At 53.3% G+C, this 21,214-nt stretch overlaps 1 protein-coding gene across 8 annotated transcripts in view; it reads left to right on the top strand.

Moving 5' to 3' along the window:
* Window positions 1–21,214, top strand: part of AGAP1 (ArfGAP with GTPase domain, ankyrin repeat and PH domain 1) — a 513,811-nt gene that overhangs the window by 490,262 nt on the left and 2,335 nt on the right. For all 8 annotated transcript variants that reach the window (XM_025889132.2, XM_025889128.2, XM_073876820.1 and 5 more), the window contains one exon: window positions 20,708–20,963. In XM_025889132.2, coding sequence (XP_025744917.1) covers window positions 20,708–20,963 — 256 coding nt within the window. The remainder of the gene's footprint in view (window positions 1–20,707; window positions 20,964–21,214) is intronic.

The following is a 21,214-nucleotide window of genomic DNA, read 5'->3' as shown; positions in this document are numbered from 1 at the left end:
GTTTGCTATTGACGTGAAATTCTCAGAAGGCAAGACATAACTCTGCCTTCTTCAGTCTGTTTTCCCAGGTTAAGAGTTAAACTGATTTATGCTTAAAGGGTATTGCCTTATTGCTCAAGTGTGGTTGCACGGTGTATGTTATTCTTTAAGAAGAGCTGGAGAGGAAAAATATTATTTTATGTAATTTTGGATCATCTTTTTCTATCCAGACTATTAGAGACCCTTTAAGCATGTTGGCCCACGCATCTCCTGTAAGTTGCACGGGGTTTTCCAAATAGTTGGAAACGTATCACAGTAAAACCCTCAGCTCATTCCATAGGCCTTATAAGTGTGAAGACAGTCCAAAAAATCTTAGAGATGCTGAAGACAGATTTTAGCTGGGGCGTCTTTAAGGATTTTCTGTAGAGCTGGTTAAATTCTTGGCCAGGAAGGGGGGCTGCGGGAAGGGCCAGACCCCGGACTCGCTCCAAGGAGGGCATCTCGGCTGCTCACCTTTCTGCCCCATTTCTGTATTTCTTCACCTGAATTTAATTTCTTCAAGTGTGTGCCTCTCCCCTCCCCTGCCCCCCACCCTGCCTCCCTGCAAACATCTGCAAATAAAATCCGCAGCTCCCTCCCTGGTTCAGTAGCTGGAAACAGCTGGTGGGTTTTGTGCAGCATGGGAGCAGTGGGGGGACACCGTTTTGGCAAACACTCGGAAACCGGGACAGAGGGGGCCGGGTAAAGTCAGGAAACTGTTTTCATGAGTAAATGAAGGAAAACAAAGGCGGCTCAGCAGGAACAGGAGGGACACACACTCCCTCTGAATAGCTCCCTAAAAGCAGAGCTGAAAAGGAAGAAGGCCCGTTTGCTTCTGGGGATCCAATAAATTGTTTCAGGAAGTGAAAGTCTGTCCAGGCTAATGGAGCTGTGATTGACAGCACTTCTCATTATGGAGCCCATCAGGGGGCGGGGCATTCAGTGCTGTTGAGGGGCCGAGGTGGGAGCCTGGGAGCCAGAGCCCCAGGTGGGGGGTCGTCCTGTGTTCAATGAAAGAGGCCTGCACCCCCACTACCCCCCCAAGAAAAGACCACAAGAAAGGAGAACCTCATCTTTCAGGAGCATGTCCCTTTTCTATCATAGCACATCCTGCTTGCCACCCATCACGAATCTACCAGAATCTTCCCTAGCGTCTTCCCCAGAGAGCCTGCTGAAGCGGCGGGTTGCAGTACCAGGCAGGACCGCAGAGCATGCTTCTCCAGGACTGGCTGCCTTATGGCTCCTACCCACCTGGGCCAACCGGTTTGATGTTCAGGACGAGGATCCTCCTGGAAGCTGAAAACATGATCGCGGGCATTTTAAAAAGCTTTTTTCTGTGTGTGTGTGGTGCTGTGGCTAGTTTGTGAAGGCCAGTTACAGGGGCAGATCTGTTAGAAAACCAGAGACAGTCGTTTTCTTTGTGCACGTCGGACCCACACTGAGGGCAAGTTGGCCTCAGTTAAGTGAGACGGATTAATCATTTTCCAGGACTCTAGAACGGGCCTTGGGAGGTGATAGGCCAGCCACCTCTGCTGGGAGGGGCGTGACAACCATTTCTCTGTGCTTGAGACCGTCCACTTGCTCAGAGGTGTGGGGAGACCTTGAGCTGGTCAGCATTCCCACAAGGAAGGTGACCGGACATGGCCAGTCGGATTCAACATCAGCCGCAAGCACAGGCCAGGGTGAGGGAAGGCAGGAAAGATGTGCCCAGGGTCCCCTGGCCTGAGGGACAGGTCCCAAAGGCCTGGCTGTCCAGTTTCTTGATGTGCTGGGCTGACAAGACTCCCTTCTGGGGCAGGAGAGACTCCGTGATCGTCATTTCCAGAAAGCCCGGGAGTGTTGCTACTGTCCTTTCATTTTGAACCTTACCCCTCTTGGTCAGCCCTGGACCTCCAGCGATGCTCCCTCTCCTGGGTCCCAGTCCCAGCCTTGCCAGGTCTCAGAGCCACTCCACTAAGCAGTGGGACTGAGGGTGGGGAGTGGGGGGGACTTTTCCACCCTCCTAGGTCCAGTGGCTGGGGTTGGTGGGCTGGGGGTGGGGGTTGCTGTGAATGAGATTTAGAACAATAAACAGGAGAAAAGATGTACAAGTTTACTGACTTTTGTTTTGTTTTGTTTTGAGAGAGAGGGAGAGAGAGCTCAGGGAGGAGGGGGCAGAAGGAGAGGGAGACGATCCCAAGCAGACTCCATGCCCAGTGACCAGTGCAGAGCCCACTTTGGGGCTTAATCTCAGGACCCTGAGATCACCACCTGAGCTGAAATCAAGAGTCAGATGCTCAACCGATCAAGCCATCCAGGCGCCCCACAAGTTTATTGATTTTTAATTTTACCTGCACAGTTGGGGGGCGGGGCATGAGAGAGTGAAGCAAGTACCGAAGGGATGGGGAGGTTTGAGGGCCTATATGCTCCCTTCACCGGGGAAGGGAAGGGGGAAAGGCCACTCCTGGGAGAGCAGCTGATGTTTAGAGAGGATCAAGGGGCCCTTAGGAAGACAGTGGGAGACCTGATACCTTGGGACAGAGTTTGGGTATGGTGCTGACCTCTGGCCTCTCCGGTGCTAAGGGTTCCCCTTCCCTGGTGGATGCGCCTCTTGGGACAGAGATTTCCCACGCTTGAGTTCTGTGAATGGAAGACCTGTTTGAAGGCAGCTAAGAGTGGTCCAGAGAAGTCCTGCATTTGTTGGTTCTCAGAATGATCCTCATGCCTGTGTTGCTCGTCTTGATTCCTACACAGGGCATCACTTGTCCTTGGACGGTGGTGTCCTTTATTAACCATGTTGAGAGTCCATAAGCACATTCCCTTGGAATTAGCAAAGGAGGAGTTTTCTCATGCTGTGCTTTGAAGGAGTTTCTGTGCGCCCTGAAGAAGAGGCTTCATGACTCCAGCTCTGCTGGAAAATGGAAGGGCCCACATGTGGGGTTCGGTCTGGTGCCGCCTCTCTGTGACCACCATCTTGAAACATGAGACACTCTGGTACACGTGTCAGTGGGCTGGCATTTCCAAAAAGGCTGCCTGTGCTATTATGTTAGCAGATGGTAGGTGTATCTTGAGGTTGATGCCTCTGTGAACTTAAATATTTGTTTTAGTCATTCTGTCTTCAAATGGTAGATACGCTAACAATGACTGGTGCATTATGTGTTTGTTTTTTTTTAAGACTTTATTTTTAAGTAATGTCTACACCCAAGCTGGGGCTCGAACTCACGGCCCCGAAATCAGGAGTCGCACACTCTACCGACTGAGCCAGCCAGACGCCCCCCTTATGTGTTCTTAATCTGCAGGAAATAGTATGCTTTTCTCACCTGGGTGGCTACACTGGAAATTTTGTCAACTAGATCCAGGGCTGTCTGTGTAATAAAAACCCAGAGGAGAAGGAATCTCTCTCTTATTCTGTTTTGTTCCTGTGAAGTTAGGAACAGCGGCTGCGGCAGGCACAGCTCTCTCCCCATCCGGCCTCTGTTCGCCCTGTAGCCCAGAACCTAACTCGGTGCGGTGCCTAACTCCTAGTGAGTGCTCAACTGATGTTTCTTGAAAGAATGAATGCTTAATAGGGCATTGGATGATGGTGGTAATCAAATCAAATTCAAAGAACTCCAAGAGAAAAGAATTCTGTGTTTCAAAGTCCAGAGGTGGGAGGGATGTCGACATCCATCAGTTGGAGAAATGGAATGCAAAGTGGGGGGATGGGGACCGCACCTGGGGTGTCGTGCGGAGCTGGAAATGCCCGGAAGGCCGACCACTCACACAGGTGGTTAACGCCCGAGTCCACATTGCCCATTTCTTCGCAGTTGACTTTTCCTTAAAGATCATGCACTTCTTTTGTGATTTTTTTTTTCCCCAAAGAAAGCATACAAAATGAAAGTTTCTCTAGTCAGTTGCTTTAATGCACAGAGCAAACGTGCACACATTTTCCTTGGACAGATCTGCGCGTTCCTCACTATTCCAGAAAGGGTGATACTACCTCTCTGTGCCTCTGGGTCTCGCCGTTGTCAGGATGCCTGGTCCACTCAGGCTGGGGTGCTTTCCACCGGCTCTGTGACGGAGATGAGCACGTCTGGGGCCTCAGGACCTGGCAGGGGACGACGTGGTGCCTCACTGAAGGTGAGCCGTACCTGTAAACCAGAAGGCTCCCTGCCGGCCAGTGCCTGACGAGGAAACCCAAAATGTGGAGTGAATCTTGTTCTGTATAGATCTCGTGGTCATCTCCGGTCCCTGTTTACCCCTCGAGAACAAAGAGAAGTTTGCACAGAAGAAGAGGGAGGTGGTTTAACCAGAAGGGCTCTCTAGAAATTACAGATTCCTGTACAGTCAGCATTAATATGCTGCTTTTCAAACATATAAATGGGGGATTGAATTGCAAGAATGTCAGCAATAAAGAGTGCATTTGTGGAATGATGACCTGATTGGCATCCCTGCCTTTTGAATGGCTGACGAGGTCTAATTGGCATAGAACGCCCTATAAATTTATTAGCAGGCCTTGCCTGTCATTGGTGGACTTTCTCCTGTTAACCACCAAGAAATTACCAATTTTCAGGAGTTAGTCACTCAAGTCGCACTATAACTAGGTTTAAAAAAAAAAAGTGCACGCCACTCGTGTGATAAATCAGGCTTATGCCTCATACAGCACAGCCCTCCGGCTGCAAATTATCCCTGGGATAGGGAAGTTTGGGACCAGTAGAGTTGCAGGGAAGAGCCCATGTTCACAAGGAAGCCCGCTGCCTCTCTGCACCCCTGCTCCCACTCCCCTTGAGCTCTCCACAAAGAGGGCTGGCTGGTGCTGTCTTGCTGACCCGTTTGCCAGCGCCCTCCCCCCCACCGCCGGCCTCCGGCTACTCAGGCCACCAATGGGCTGGCTGGAAATTGCAGTTTTGTGGTTGTTCACATCCAGGGCTTTGATGTTCTTATTGATACATTCAACCCTCGGGCACATCATGCAAAGAGGACACATCTACCCTTATTTCAGGAACATAATAGAAATATTCAGGAGCAGGCATAATTATTTCAATTACTTCTCTCTGGTGTTTGAGACACACTCAAGAGTCACAAATTAGAAAATAATATTCACATGTGTCTTCTAATTGGTAACAGATTAGAGGCATTTTATCTTTTTAAATAATTTCCAAATGTGCCCCGAAGAAGACTGGGAAGGAACGGAAGAAAGGTGTAGAAAAGCAAACACAGCTTTGCCAGGCCGGCGCGAGGCCCCATTTTGGCCAAGACCCCAGGACAGTGAGGTGGGGGAGGCCCTTCTGTTTTCAATTGTCCAGATTTTTGTGTTCATCGCTTTTTTTCCCCATCAAAATCTAGCAGTGACGGGGCTTCCCACGTGTGTGCTGGCCCGACTTGGAAATGCAATCCTCACGTCTAAGGACGTTATAAACACGTTTCCGGCCCCTGTACCCCGTGTCTTTAGCCACGCCTTCCACACACACGTGTCTGCATACCTGCACTCGGTTTTAGGTCTCATCTACTTGCAGAAAGAAAACTGGAGTTGTCTGTGGCTCTGTGTCCAGGAATTTTGGAGGAATGAGCACTGAGGGTGCAGTGGCCCCAGATCACCCAGCATGCCATGTTCTTGTTCCCACGCAGGCGATGCCACGTTCCTCTCAATCATAAGGGCTCTTTCCGTTCCTTTCTCATAATGGAATTTAGTTTTGTCAAATAACGTTTTTAAAAACTCGTAGCTCCTACTCTGGAAAAGTTTGGCAGCTTCTTATAAAACTAAGCACGCAAGTCCCATACAACCCAGCAACTGCACTCTTGGGCATTTATCCCAGAGAAATAAAAAGCTAAGTTCACACAAAAACCTTTTTTTACTAATACTCATGGCAGCTTTATTTGTAATGACGCAGATGTCCCTCCGCGGGATGGTTGAACATACTGTGGTCCATCCGTACCACGGAACACGGCTCAGCAACGGAAAGGTGTGGACCATTGATGCACACAAGAGCCTGGAGGGGTCTCCAGAGTTATGTTGAGTGAAAACAGCACATCCCCAAAGATTACATGCTGTATGATTCCATTTATGGCGCATTCGGGAGATGACAGAATTACAGAGAGAGAGAACAGATTTAGTGGTTGCCAGGGGTGAGGGATGGAGGGGATGGGGGGATGTGGTTATAGAAGGGTGAACGGGAGGAACCCCTGTAGGGGGAACATTCCCTACCTTGACTGTGAGGGGGGACACAGCAATGTGACCCAGGAATCAGATAAGATTGCGTGGAATTAAGCAAATGCACACACACACACAGATGACTACACATAAAAGTGGGGAGATCTGAGCAAGATGGCTGGCCTGCATCGCCGTCAAGATACGTCCTGTTGTTAGACTGGACTGTAGTTTCTCAAGATGGTACCACTGGGGGGAAGCTAGCTAAGGGGTGCATGGGATCTCCCCACATGATGTCCATAAACTACATATGAATCTCAGAGTGCAAGTAAAATAAATAAAGGAAAAGAAATGGCGGCTTCAGTAACAAGATGAGGACGCCTTAGGGAAATGGCTCATCCCTGATGTGGGAGAGTACGAGGTCGGCCTGGGACCCGCTGCTGTGCCAGGAAGTACGACGCTGTCGGGGACCAAGGGGGCTTGTTGTACAGAACAGGGGCAGCTCCGGGAGGCGCCCCGTGGCCCGCTCTGGAGCGGCGTAAGCCTCAGAAAGAATAATGGCCGTCGTAGATTCTAGGACACAGGGACTTTTTTAAAGCCTGTGGGTCTGTGATGATACTCCCAAAAGGAGATATGGGGGCCGGGGCGGCTCTTCTTTATAGAAAATGCCAACTAATAATCAGAGAAGGACCGACAGAACTGGGACGTCTCTGTCTTGCCTCTAAGGACATACCGACCGACTCTGTAGGCGTCATCAGCCCATGTGCTTTGGGGAAACGTCTTGAGGAACCAGAGGTGCAGTGTCTCAAGGGATCAGCCCCAGGTCACTTGTTAGTTATAAAGGGGAGAAGGTCCTGGACAGAGGACAGGTCTGGGGGCCCCGGTTTCACCTGTGCTCAGACTCGGTAATGGGAGCACCCCCTCCATCTATACCTCCCGATGTGATGGGGGAGGGGGGCGCAGTGGGCTCATGTCTAGTGTCCTCACCAAAAGTAAGTAACCTGAATTGAATCAGACAAAACGAGATTGGGGAGCAGTGTGTAATCTGAACTGCTCAGACTCCTCAAAAATCCCCATGTAATTCAAGACCAGAAAGAGGGGAGGGATTTGGGAGGACCGTCAGAATAAAGGAGATGGAGGTGCGGAGGGATCAGATGCAGCATGGCCTCAGGGAACGACTTCTGGCTGGAAGAAACATTCGGCTCTCAGGGTCGGGGGTCGCTTGGGGAAAACGGAGTATGGACCGCATATCGTCAGTAACAACGTTATATTGATGTGAAGTTACCTGGGTCTAATAGTAGGGGCCATCATGACACAGGCACGGAACCTGAGTCTCACACAGTGGTGTCTGGAGGTGGGGGTGCGACAAGACAGCACTCCGGTTCTGGAGTATTTTTTAATTGTGACAAAACAGACAAAATTTAGCATTTTAATCAATTTTAAGTGGACAGTTCTGTGGCATTAAATATGTCTGTATTGTTGTGCGACCATCACCCCCATCTCTAGACCTTCCGCACCTTCCCAAATTGAGACTCTGACCCCATTAAACATGAACTCCCCGGGGCGCCTGGGTGGCTCAGTCAGTTAAGCGTCTGCCTTCGGCTCAGGTCACGATCCCAGGGTCCTGGGATCCTTGCTCAGCAAGGAGCCTGCTTCTCCCTCTGCCTGCCTCTGTCTCTCTCTCTCTCTCTCTCTGATAAACAAATAAAATCTTTAAATAAAATAAAATAAATAAATAAACATGAACTCCCCGTCCCCCGCCCCCCCGCCCCTGGTGCCCACCCGTCCACCTCTTGTCTCTGAGTTTGACTCTTCTGGGTACCTCGCAGAAGAGGACTCGTGCAATACTTGTCTTTCTGTGACTGGCTTATTTTGCTCAGCATAACGTCCTCAGTGTTCATCATCAGTGCTATAGCGTGGGACAGAATTCCGTTCCCTTTTATGACTGAATAATATTCCCTTGTATGGATAGACCACTTCATGCTTATCCATTCATCTGCTGATGGACACTCAGGTTGCTTCCATGTTTTGTCTATTGTGAATAACGCTGTTGGTTGTGAACATGGGTGTGCAAATATCTCTTCAGTGTCCAGCTTTCAGTTTTTCTGCCTATATACCCAGAAGTGGCATTGCTGGGTCATGGAGTAATAAATACTATGTGTAATCTTTTGAGGAACTGCCTTACTCTTTTCCCAGATTCTAGATTTTTGACTCATTTAAATAGTGAATGTTGGATAGAAACCCTTTTTTCTAGAGGCCTCACACATCCTACTGCGTGAGGACAAAAAGTGAAGGGCATGCTCATGGGAGCAGAGGGCTCCCCTGTTCTCTGCAGAGAGGGGCTGGGTGGACCAGGGCTTCTCAGTTAAGATGGTGGGTAGCTGGTTCCTAACTTTGTCATATTAAGGACACATAATAAATTGTTTGTGGTCACATCATTTCATAAAAGGACGTTAGCATCCAGAAGATGGGAAGGACATAACCTCAGAAGAGGAAGTGCCCTACAAATGTGTAACTTTAGCTTTATGAAAACTCCAGTACATGGTTCACGTTTTGCCATTTTTCAGTGGACCGGAGATAGCTTTGCCACCAACTGGTACTTTTTTTTTTTTTAAGGTTTTATTTCTTTATTTGAGATAACGAGAGAGCGCACGTGCAGGGGGAGGGGCAGAGGGAGAGGGAGAAGCAGACTCCCTGCTGAGCAGAGAGCCCGAGATCATGACCTGAGCCGAAGGCAGACGCTTAACCAACTGAGCCACCCAGGCGCCCCACCAACTGATACTTTAAAGCAACTGGACTATCCAGGGGGCCCCTGGGTGGCTCAGTCGGTTAAGCGTCCAACTCTTGGTTTCTGCTCAGGTCATGATCTCGTGGTCGTGGGATTGAGTCCCATGTCCAGCACTGCTCAGTGTATAGTCTGCTTCAGATTCTCTCTCCTTCTTCCTCCCCCTGCTCCCACACTCTCTTTCTCTAAAATCAATCAATCAATGTAAAGCAACTAGACTATCCAGGACCAACCAGAGAATTTGTGGGGCCTTTGTTCAGGAACCATCAGGAATTTCAAAACAGTGGAACATTATACCAACCGTGGGTCCCTTTTGGGACAAGGGCCTGTGCATCTGCAGAGTTCACAGCCCCATGAAGCCAGCCTGGGCTAGTGAACCCCTGACATCTTCTCTGTACCACTGTCCTAGGATTCCCTCTCCGGGAAAAAGCTGAGCAGAATTTTCACGTTGCGTTTTCAAAGACAATGACATTGAGCAAGTTAAATGCTGTGTCAATTGTGGAAAATAAAACATCTGACCAGTTTCTGCCTCCTGATCAAATTAGTTAGATAGATGTTTGGTGATTTTCATGAAAGAATTAACTTTAGCTTGTTAAAGAATCATGCTTTCCTTACTTTAGAGAATTCACATATACGCTGCGGTGAATCATTCCCAAGATCACCTCTACACGCACACATGACCAAACTTAGAAACAAAAAGTACCTAGTGGGGGTGGAGATTGGGTCTGATATTTTCAATATTTAAGATCAGATGAGAAAAAAAATAGCCATTATTCATCTGTTGGGGTTTCTCTAAGAGGGACATCTAGTCTTTAATAGATTTTCAGTTGCCGCTACGTTGGAATGGAGTCCATGTTGGCTGGTATGAAGGGTCGCTGGCAGACCAGCCCCACCGTCCCCAGTGTGTCAGTCAAGCCAACGGCTGATCTGGTTAGGATCTTTCAGCACGTTTTTATGCTTTCATATTTTGAAAAAAATTAACGTGCAAACTCATCTTAAATGCCTTTTCCATTTGCATACCCTCTGGAATGCATTTCCCCGTGTAAAATCTGTTTTGTTACTGTTACTGTTTTGTTTGTGTGGCCCTTGAGAAACCACATGACTATTCCAGTCCCCATCTTACCCCCAAAATTAAAAGGAAAACTACATTAAGAAGACTCTTTATTGTCAAAATCATTAGTCTTAGGTCTTTAAAAACATCCTATCACTAAAGGGTGCAGTTCTTAAAGCCAGTTGGCTGTTTTTCCCTAGAAGCCTCCTCGGAGCTCTGCAAGTGTGTCTCCAGTCTGTACCCTGCAGCCTTCCCTGTCTCTCTCCGTGTCTAACGACCACCTAGAGGGCAGGTCTTTGAGGAGCCACCGGGTCATGCTTGGCGCTCCGCAGTTGCCCCATCCTTCCCTTGGTTTTGCGTTTATGAACAGCCCTGGAGTTTCTGCTCCCTGGTGTTTAAAGGCCAATGGAGCAGACACAGCAGAGGCTTCTATCCATTTTACAGTATTCCGAGCGGAGGAAAAGGGCCATTTCTCTTTCCTTATCTGTTTATGATGCGATATGTTCCAAAGCGGATCCCATCAGCCACTGTTATGGTGAACTTAATTCGCTCTGATGGGGGTCCTACCACCAGGGCTGCCGCGAGGGCTGCCGAGGCGCATCCTGTTTCATGCCACATTACGCGGGATCGAGGACCGCCTCACCTGACTAGCGCAGGCTCCCTCTCGCTTGGCACAGATTTATCGGGATTTATGCTCTGAAACAGTTGTTCACATTTTTTCTAATGTTGAAGTACGGAAACATCCAGTGTGTGCGTGGCCACCATAGCTGAGCCGTGATTACAATTGTGAAAACACTCACTCAATGTGCAGATTAAGTCACAAACTGAATTTGCCAAACTAGCTTTGCGCAGAATAATAAAGGTGTCAGCTGAAATTCCAACAAGATTATATGTCTGGGAGTGGGACAGGACACGGGCGCACAGACGAGAAGAGTTTGCGAGTTGAGGTGGTTGTGACTACGGTGGTTTTTCCTGTAACTTCCCACGTTTTGCTGGATTGTTTTATAATAGATGAGAAAATGGGGGGAAATCCTGAAAATAAAAACACTGTGGCTGCTTCTGGAACAGTCTGGGCGTTCCGCCTTTCTCCATAGTACCCCAAGTTTTCAGAAGGATTTTCTTGAAAGTCAGACGCGCTCTGAGCTGCCATCAGTGCCCCCCACTTGCCCCCTCTACCCGCCCCCGTGCCTGTTCTCCCCTGTCCAGGGCTCTGGGAGGGCGGGCCCCGCCTCCCCTTCTCTAACTGGTCACCTCCCAAGTGGGCACTTAAAGGTTGGAGAGGGTTGGGCCCCGGGGGTCCAGGGACCAGAAAGTAAACATGAGCAGATTCTCCCATTCTGGGATTAATTCCCCATGAATGGGGCCTGAGAAGGCAGTTCAGGTGAGTCTCGGAGGGCCGCAGGCCGGGCCGGTGGTCCACCTTCACTGGCCACAGTGCTGGCGGCAGTATGGCGTCCGCAGGTCACGCGGGAGTGGACCCAGAGAGGCCCCAGGCAGGCTGCTACATACGGCAGTGAGTGTGTGCTGGGCCCCACGTGGATGGTCCAGAGCTCCAAGGGAGTGGCCGTGTGTTGCACAGGCATATTTGTCCAAATGGGAAGCGAGGCTGAGGCCCTTCTTCCAGTGGACCCAGTGAGACAAATGCCCGCCCTCTGTCCCGTCACTGACAACGACCTCGCGAGCCGATGTTCCCGCGGGACCTTACACTTCAGAGTCAGTAGGCCTTTAAATCCCCCAGCCTCTCCAGAGGGGAAACGGAGGCCCAGGAGGGGTGGGTGCCTGGCGAAGGGCTCCAGGGCCAGCCGTGGCCCTCCCAGAGACGCCCGGGTCTGTTCTTTGTGACTGCCTGGCCCAACCAGCAGGCTGTGAGGATTGAGCTGGGTCGGGTCTGTAATTAGCCAAATGTTTCCCCCTTCCCAGGCCAACTCGAGCTCATGACCTGGCCCGACATCTCCTTTATGCCTACGTTGAGATTTCCAAGGAGAATCCCTGCAAGTTGTCCCAAAACTTGAGAGGGATGATGTTGTATCTGCCCTGTTGCTTGTAGCCCAGAGCATGTTTCTGCTCAGCCTGGCCAGGTTCCGAACAGACGGGTGTTGGCAGGTGCCCAGTGCTAATAACAGCAAAGCCACAGGGGCCCCAGGACTCAACCTGAACCCCGGCCCGAGGTGTGGGGGTGAGACCCTGCTCTGCTCATGGGGACCAGCACTCTCATCCACTGGCCTCTGGGTCAAAGCGGGCCTGAGCCCGCGTGCACCGGGCATGCAGAGCACCTGAGCGCGTGTTCCCACCTCCTGGGCTGCCCGGGGTGGTTCCTGCCCACGGAGCCACCCGGCCCCAACACCTGCAGCTGGGCACCCTTACCTATGACTCACAGAAATAATAAGCCTAATACAGTTGACTTTATTTAATTAATAATGATTCTGTTCTGTTCTCTTCCTCCGAGCTCATAAAACACCCTGCAGGTTGGCAAAAACACTCATAATATTGATCAGAAGTCAGACGGGATATTTATTTTGTCTTTGCCCCATGAGCATAAATCCTCGCCCGTTGCCTCCTGCTCTCTGCATGCGGGATTTACAGTGGCCAGTTTCTTAAAAGCTTTCGGTAATTAAGGAATAAATATCCATCGGTCTTTGTTGGCCATCCTCCCTTAGCAACGCGGCCGGGGGAGAAGGCATGCATGCCAGGGGCAGCCAAGTGCTCAGTGCTCGGCCTGCAGCAGGCCAGGGTCTTCCCCTGCAGAGAGAGGAAGCCCCCTGTTTTCCTAACATATTGTTCCAGCCCCCCTTCTGTGCCTCCCTCCCAGTTCCTGCTTTGCTTGAGGCAGAAAGACACTTTGGAAATTCCTTGCTGCTAGCTAGCCCTGTCTTCCCTCTCCCATCACTGTCACCGGCCCCGTGTAAGCCGAGCGCGTCTCCTCCTCATCGCTAAGGCTAGCCCTTCACTCCCATATACTCTGCTCCAGAATCTCCTTTAAAATCAGTGTTGACAAATCCTCTCCCAGCCCATGAAGGCAGAAGAGAGATGTTTCCGAAAAGAACAATGTGACAAGTGACAGGCCCCCCAAAAAAGTTCTTGGCCTTTTAACACTTGGGGGGAGGGGTTCCCATAAAAATGAACACATTAGACTTGACACAGAGGGGGCCTTCAGGAAAGGCCATTGCTGGTCTGCGTTGTATGGAGGCGTCCAGGGAAAGCCTCGATGCGGAGTGGACGGCTGGGCCCAGATCCTCCAAGGGTCACAGGTCCTCGAGGACCCGGCGGGGCATTTGGTCACCGCACCGGTGCCTGGGCCCCGCGTGACTCGCCTCCTGGGGTGCCGCAGAACAGTGCCGACAGCCAAGTGGAAGCCTTGCGGTTATTTGCTACAAACCGCCTTTTCTGGGACTCCAACCCATTAACCTCGCTCCCCTCTGGCAGCCTGCTGAGCCCTCCCTGCCAGACTTAAAATGCGGCCAGTCTCAGTTCCGTGCGGCTGAGTCCTCCAGCTCTCCGACGCCGGGGGGTGCAGACGGGGCACCGTGTCAAAAGATGACACTTCTCTGAGGATGGGGGCTAGCCTGGCTCTTCCTCGCTCTCCGGGTCCCCCCCGCAACGGGCCCGGAAGACTTGCCCTGCGCTCAGCTCCTCACTGACAGTGACCGAGGGCCCCCCTGGGACGCAGCTGCTGCGCGGCGGGCCCCTCACCTCACCGCACTCCTGTCGCGGGTCCTGGTATCTGTGACGCTTGCACTCACTTTTCTTTCTCACCTTTGTGTGGTTTCCTTTCTCGTCATTTTGTATTTTCAATGCCAAATAGTTTTTGTAAGGAGAAAATGGAAGGGAAGAAAGTACAGGTTGTCTGGAAGGGCGCTGTCCCGTGCACGCCGCAGTGGGACTGCTCTAGATCATGTGCACCATCCAAGACGGCCACCGCCGGTTGCGTGTGGCTCCTACGCACCTGGCCCGGGTGCAGGGCGTCTAGGGGAGCTGAGCAGAGAACTCCTTGTTTTACTCCGATTACACTTCCCCGCCAGCACGTGGCTCACGCTGTCCCCTCGGGTGACACGACTCACCCTTCCCCACGGAGAGGGAGCAGTTGTTGAGATGGCCAAAGAGAGACTCGGGCGGGGACAGTGCTGTGGGCCCGGCCGGCAGTCCGCTGCCCAGGTGCTCACCTGGCGTCAGGTCTCCCTCATCTGGGAGGCAGCGGAGCCTGGAGGAGCGTGGGCGGTGACCCCCGGGGTCAGCAGCTTGGCCCTCACCGGCAGGGGACCCCCACAGCAGCTGTCTTCACCTCTCTGGGGCTCACCTTCTTCCCTTCGGAAATAGGGTAAGACCCACATACGTCACCAGGTGTCGTCAGAACCAGATAATTTATGAAAATCTCATCCCAGTGGCTGACACATCAGAGGTCCTTACCAAACCGTAGCTGTGACATGAGTGGTCGCGCTCCTAGTCCGGGTGACAGAGTCAAACCATTTGAGTAGTGACTCTTGCCCTGTGTATAAACAGGTGCACACAGGCCGATCCCCGAAAGCCCCCGCGTGGCTCACGCAGACTTGTAAACAGTGGCGGAGAAACGATGAGGGGCTCAAGACTTGGTACACAGCTGCAAAGGTGGAGGGCAGTGGTCTGGCGGATTCATGCGGGACGCCTCCCGCAGCAGCCTTTCTGCTCATGGGGCTGGAAAGGCGCCAGCCCGGTACCAAGCAGCTCCAGGTGCTGGGACGCCCAGCCCTCCCAGGACGCCCTTTCCGTTACCGAGGACAGGTGACCCTCACAGCTGAGGTCTTTGCCATCATAGTCATCGGCAGCGTCCACGTCTTGCCTGGCGGCGTTCTTTGCTTCTGGACACTTCTGTCCCAGTCTCCTCTGGCTCATCAGTGACCCTCATGTCTCCCCGGAGCTGAGCACCGCAGTACCCTGCCAGCACCAGGCAGAGTGGCCCTCACTCCACGACTGGACCGTGTAACCCAAGACAGAGCCCAGTGCAGCGCACACACGCTGAGTGGCCCCAGCCCTGGGTCGTGGCCCCAGACCCCCTGGTAAAGCCCTACATCCCACAACCCCGACCGTGCATATTTTCCTTCACAAGCCTCAGTGCTCATTTCTGTCCCTGCCCCACCTCCTTCTTGATCATCTTTTCTTGACTCTAGCCTGGATTGTGTCGTCCGCCAAGTTAGCTGCCCCCACTGCCCCCTGTGCATCACCCAGCTTATAGTTCTAGGCCCTGGGAGTGACTGGTGCCACACGGGCGCTCGCTCACGGTCCATGCTGGAAAGGGCTGGAACGCCCTGCCCGCTCCACCCAGTCCCCGTACAGACCAGAGGGAGCAGGGCTGTGGCCCAACCAAGGTCCCAGCCACAGCGGGTCCCTCAAGCCCGTCTGGAAGGCCGGGGTTGCTGCAGGAGCCTCGCTCTGGCCCAGCCTCACGCTGGCAGCATCCTCCTCCCGCGGCCCGTCCTACCTGGACAACTCCGGGCTCCCTGGGTCTTCGCAGCGCAGCCGCCCTACTTCAGAACAGGAAGAGCCATCCATTGCAGACTGTCCACTCTTTCACCTCTTCTGAAACTTGGGACAAAACTGACCCATCTCTTTTTACCCCTGAAGCTTTTCAGGAAATGGCCTTTCCTTTTTGTCACCTCTCAAAATACAGCCACCACTCTGCCATCACATGCCATCTGCTCAGAGTTTGATATGTAGCTCCTTTGTGAAAACATGTAACATGTGCCCGGTGTGACCGGGAATTCTCAAGAAAGCCAGTTTCCATCATTATCATCATCATCATCTTCACCCTCCACACTGCCGCCGCAAGTGCTCCCAGGACTCGGAGGCCACCCCACAGCCTTACCGGTCCTTACCGGTCCTTACTGGTCTTACTGGTGCAGGGGGTTGTTTCCGTCTAGCAGGTACTACATAGGCAGGCTGCAGGTGGGACATGTCTCAGGGGTCGTCTTTGGGGGATACGTGGAGCCTTGGCCTTGTCGGTCGGGCTGCAGGGAGAGCACATCCTAGCCCGGCAGACGCCGTAAGACGCCGTGGTCGCGCGGCTCCAGGGACCGGGTCTCTCCGTGTCCTCTGACCCCCAAATCCTGTGCCCAGTACCTGGCCGGTCCTCACTATCTCCTGGGCCCCCCGGGCGGGAGGAGGGGCGGGCCCCCTCACAAAGGGGCTTCATTTCAGGCAGGAAGAAAAGAAAATGTTTACTACTGCACCTTCTATTGTATCTTTTCTTTATATTTTTGGGGATTGGGTCAGTGTCTTTCTTCTGATTAGTTGCCCGCTCTCTCATTTTCTCTTGCTCCCGTGCGGTTGATTTATTTAAAGGTGTGTCAGCACGGGGCTCAAATGAGGAGCTGGGCCTCCTTCTTTCTGCTGACGGCCGGCCATGCCAATAAGTCATTTTTTAGCTCATTAGCCAACGGAGGCTGTGAGCAGCGGGCCTCCAGGGGATTGGGGTGAGGTGAAGTGATCTGCTGCTAGCCACGCTGCTCTTGAACTGGCCTTCCTTGGGGAAAATGAAAGGCTCGGCCAAGACAAGCGGGGGATCCGAGAAGTAAGATTGGTACATCAGAGTAACAATTAGCGTATTTGGCCTTGGCATCCTGGTTTCTGGGGGCAAATGGTGTAGAATATTCTCATAGCAAAGAAGTCATTACCAGAGTGTCTGTCTTTCACATATTAACTGTGGGCACCGAAGCCAGATGACAGTGATGGAGACCGTGGTCGTCCAGGATGTTAGTCGGACTGGGCTGCCCGAACGGAGGACCACAGAGCAGGTGGCTGTAATGACAGAGATGTATTTTCTCACAGCTCTGGGGGCCGCAAGGTCAAGGTCAAGGTGCCAGGGTGGGTTTCCGGTGAGAGCTCTTCTTGGCTTGCAGAGGGTGCCATCACACGGACGGAGATCCCTGTGTCTCTTCCTCATCTCGTAAGCACACCGGTCCCAGTGGAGTAGGGCCCCACTTTTATTTCACTGAACCTCAGTGACCTCCTCAGAAGCCTGGTCTCCAAACGCGGACACATCAGGGTTAGGGCTTCGGCATATGAATTTGGGGGACACAGTTCAGTCCGTAGCACCCAGGAAGGCATCAGACATCTCAAGGCTGTGGACGGGGCTAAGCATGCTTGGCCCCAGACACCCAGACAGCCACAGGGTCCTTCACACCAGCCGGGCACCCCTGGCCCAGTGTCCCGAGCCCCTGTGCCCCATGGTAGGTTGTGGGGGAGTCACAGGGCACCAATGGGTTTGTCAGGGACCCTGGCCGAGGCCCCACCTCACCCTGCCCAGCGCATTTGACAGCCCAGATTTGACCCCCATGGGCCCCCGAGCCATCAGCCCCCCTTCGTCCCACATGTCACCCCCACAGGTGAGCTCCCAGGTGCTCGATAGCGGCTGTGCGTCATTACTCCATACGACTCCATTGTGATGGCGCCAGCAGCCACCACTTTTGGCCAGTGCACCCTCCAAACAGGCGGCCTTGGCCCTGCGCCTGCCCTGCTGCACTCGTCACTGTACCCACTTTACAGACGAGGCAAACAGGGCCCAGGGGGTCCCCGAAGGTGTGGAAGTCACACCGCGAGGGGGAGGAGCAAGGCAGGCACACAGACGCCACGTCTCCATTCCCGAAAACCAGGGCCCTGCAGCTCCTGGCGGTTCTCTCGTCCCACTCTCGGCCACTGTGGAAAGCGCCCAGGGCGAAGGTCACCGCCTCGGTTGCCAGGGTGCGCAGTGACCAGGGGACCTGGGTTCTAGATAACGGCTAGTGCTTGCGCATGAATAGGGCTTCCTGGATTAGCAAGACCCCCATGCCCTTGCCGGAGCTCCTCGCTCCTACCAGCTGCTGTGCGCCTGGTGCAGGCGCGAAGCCCTTAGCCTTCTGGCCCCTCTTGGTCTCAGAAAAAACACTGGCGCCCTACAATCGTGCGGGGCCCAGGAGCCAGTGTGGGAAGCTTCTGTTTTTGAACAGCAAAGAAGTCTTGCTGAAGAGCCCTGGTTCCACCACACGACAAAAGCCACACGTTAAAACAGCTCTGGGGGGACCAGGGGGAGTGGGGGCTGGAAGAGGCAGTCCCCATCAGGTCCTTGCAGCTCCTTCAGGGACGGCCCCCCGTAGCAAGCCTGTTCCCTGTATCTGAGTTGGTGGAGGTTCTGAAACCCTCTTGGTAATAGTCACCTCGCTCCAGCTCTGCGGGGTCGCAGGTGGACCAGCCGCGAAGAGTTCAAGCCTTGGGCCTTCCCTTGCAGGAGCCCTCTCCAAAAGCCTGTTCCTAATTTCACACACATGACATCAGAGTCTTCCTCCTGAAGAAGCTCCCAAGATAGTATTCAGCTCCCTAAAATCTGGACCCACCCTTGTGACGTATTGTAAACAGCACCAACTTTGAAAAGCAAGGAACAGTGTGATAAACAGGACAATCGTTGAGACGTGCGTTGATTTCCGTGAAGCCAGGTGAGCTTGTTTGTGGGGTGACCCGACCCCAGGCCGGAAAGTCACCCTCACTTACCTGGGAGAACACGCTGGCCGCCGGACAGGGCTCAGAAGCTGCAGTCTGTGCTCAGTCTTAGGCCGGAGCGTCCGAATGTTAAAGAGAGAATTGGATCATTACAGTGAGGACAGCAGTTACCGTGTTCGGGGCTCTGTTTTATCCCTGGGTGATTTGGCATTGCGCATTAAAATCCACCAGGGCAGAATAAAACAGCTCTGATTGTAGTGCCTCCCCCGGAAACGAGTTAGCAAACTGGCACTTGAAAATCTGGGCGCGTCCTTCCCCGCTGTCCCTTTTCATTGCGCTCACGTTTTGCCCCTTCTCTTTGGTGATGTATGCAATGCATCAACGTATGTTACATACATTTTAAATAAGGTTTTTTTAACACCATGAGAAACACGATTTGTTTGGAGCATTCCTTCTCCTGCCCTTTGCTTTTGTGCTTGTATTTTGTCCCAAGTAGGGGCAGGGACGGGGTGCGGGCCGCCTCCCGCCACAGAGCCCCCAGTGGGGTGCGGGCTGCGGGGTGGGTTCTCAGCTGTAGCTCAGTGTTTGTCCTGGAAATCTCCCCGTGAAAAGGGTCGGGGGTCACTGTGGGGTCGCTCGCATGTACCAGGAAGTGAAGCAAAACTAATCCAGATTTACTCCTGGAAGAATTTGTTTGCCTAAGTATTTAAAAACAGATTAGGGCTAACCCGACACTAGATCACTAGGAGCAATGTAAACATGGGTAAAAGGTGTAAACAGGGCCTTTCTTCTGTACTTCGGAAGGAAAAATGTCACGGTTAATGAGTTTTCTTTCTAGAGTATCGCGGAGGCCCTAAGTGATTCTCTGTGTGGTGTGTAGCTATGTACCCTGATGCTTCTCCGGGGGGAAATGCTGGATTTTAGGAGGGGGCAGTGGTGAAGCAGTGTGTTATTTAAGTCTTGGTAATGACAGTCACTCTGCTCTCCAGGGCTGTCCTTTCATCTCTCATGGTCCTCATCAAAAAAGCATCTGTCCGGCTAGCAGTGCCCCACCCGCCCCCGCCCCGGCGCGCTCGCCCCCCAGACTTGCTCGCCCCCCAGACTCGCCCACCTCAGGAGCTACTAGTGAAATCTCCCTCCGGGCTCCTGCCCTTCCTCTTTGCCCCAGGCAGAGCTGCAGAGCTGTGAGGATTGCTGAGGTGTTTTCAGTGTCTCTTGCACCCCGTTTTGAGAAACGCGAACACACCTTGCAGTTAGTTTCTTCCTTTCTCTCTCTACCTTCTCTTCCCATTCTCCCTCCTCCTCTTTATGCCCGGCCCTCATTCCAGATGTCACAGGCGGCATCTTGTCCCGCTTGGACCCGCCTTCCCGCAGTTCAGGAGGCATGTTCCCAGCAGGCCGGGGCTCCTGGGGGAGGGGCACCTGCTGCAGCTCGTTGCCGCCTGTGTCCCCAGGCCCTTGCCCTCTCCTCCCTGCTGTCATCCCCTCCTGCACCCTTAGCTCAGCTCTGGCCCCGGGCCCCCTGCCTTGTCTCCTGGGCTGGACCCCCGAACACCTTGACGCTCTCCGCTTCAGCCTTCCTCAGGTCTCCAGAGAGATTTCAAAGTCCAGTCGTAACTGAGTTAGTTTGCTTGTCTTTGCCAGACCTCCCCATTGGGGTCTCTGTGGTTTCATACGTGGGTCTGTAACAATATGTTCCTTAACTGAAGCATTGGGAGACCCCAGGGAGTTCACACACTCCCTTCCTGGATGAGGATCTAAGAGCTAAGAGTTCCAGGTCACACCCAGGTGGGGGGAGCCCACTGGCCATCCGGTCCCCTGGCCCTGAACTCCAGCAGGGTCCTCTAATCCCAACCAAAAGTTGTCATTGCTTACAGTAGAGCGGGCCTCCGGGCTGTCCTGCCTTGCGTCGGACCTCGGGCAGGAAGGGGGTTCCTCTGGCCACGGCTTCTGCACGAAAACCAAAAGAAATCACATGAGAAGTCAAGGCCATGGGCCTCTGTGCACACCTTCAGGCATCAGAAACCCCCTTCCCCGAGAGGTTCTGATTCAGGAGGTCAGGGGCAGAGCCTGGGGATCTGCATTTCTATCAAGTTTCCAGGTGGTGCTGATGCTGCTGGGCCGGGACCCCAGTCTGGGAAACATGTCCCTCAGGGGGCTTCCTTGTGCTCTGTGAGGACGCTCGTCTCCCACTATTGCACTTCTGCCCTGAGGCCTCCGGACCACCAAGGTTCTGGAGCAGAGGGGGGTTTTGCCTCAGTGGTCCTTCCTGACGGTGACCACGCCCATGTGGTGGCTCTCGCAGGGAAGAGAAGGAGCGGTGGATCCGGGCCAAGTACGAGCAAAAGCTCTTCCTGGCGCCACTGCCCTGCATGGAGCTGTCCCTGGGCCAGCACCTGGTGCGGGCAACCGCTGACGAGGACCTGCGGGCCGTCATCCTGCTGCTGGCGCACGGCTCCCGGGAGGAGGTGAACGAGACCTGCGGAGAGGGGGACGGCCGCACGGCGCTGCACCTGGCCTGTCGGAAGGGGAACGTGGTCCTGGCGCAGCTCCTGATCTGGGTAGGTCACGCAGGGGCCGCGCACCATGCCGAGATGCTGGCGGGGGGGGGGGGGGGGGGGGGGGGGCGCGGGGCGCCTTGTTCTGCTCTGTGGGCATCTTTCTGGTGGAGGGTCACAGGGCTGAAGGTGGGAAGCGATGCGGGCGGGGCATGGGGGATTTCGGCGTGGAGGCCCCCGGCTCTCAGGCTCCACTGCCTGAGGACACCCCCGAGGACTGAGTAAAGGGCGGGAGGAGGTGAACAGGACACGCT

Source organism: Callorhinus ursinus, unplaced genomic scaffold, assembly GCF_003265705.2.
Source record: "Callorhinus ursinus isolate GAN/ISIS: 27379988/994484 unplaced genomic scaffold, GSC_fseal_2.0 scaffold2, whole genome shotgun sequence".
Taxonomy (NCBI): domain Eukaryota; kingdom Metazoa; phylum Chordata; class Mammalia; order Carnivora; family Otariidae; genus Callorhinus; species Callorhinus ursinus.
This window is presented reverse-complemented; position numbering and strand designations above follow the sequence as displayed.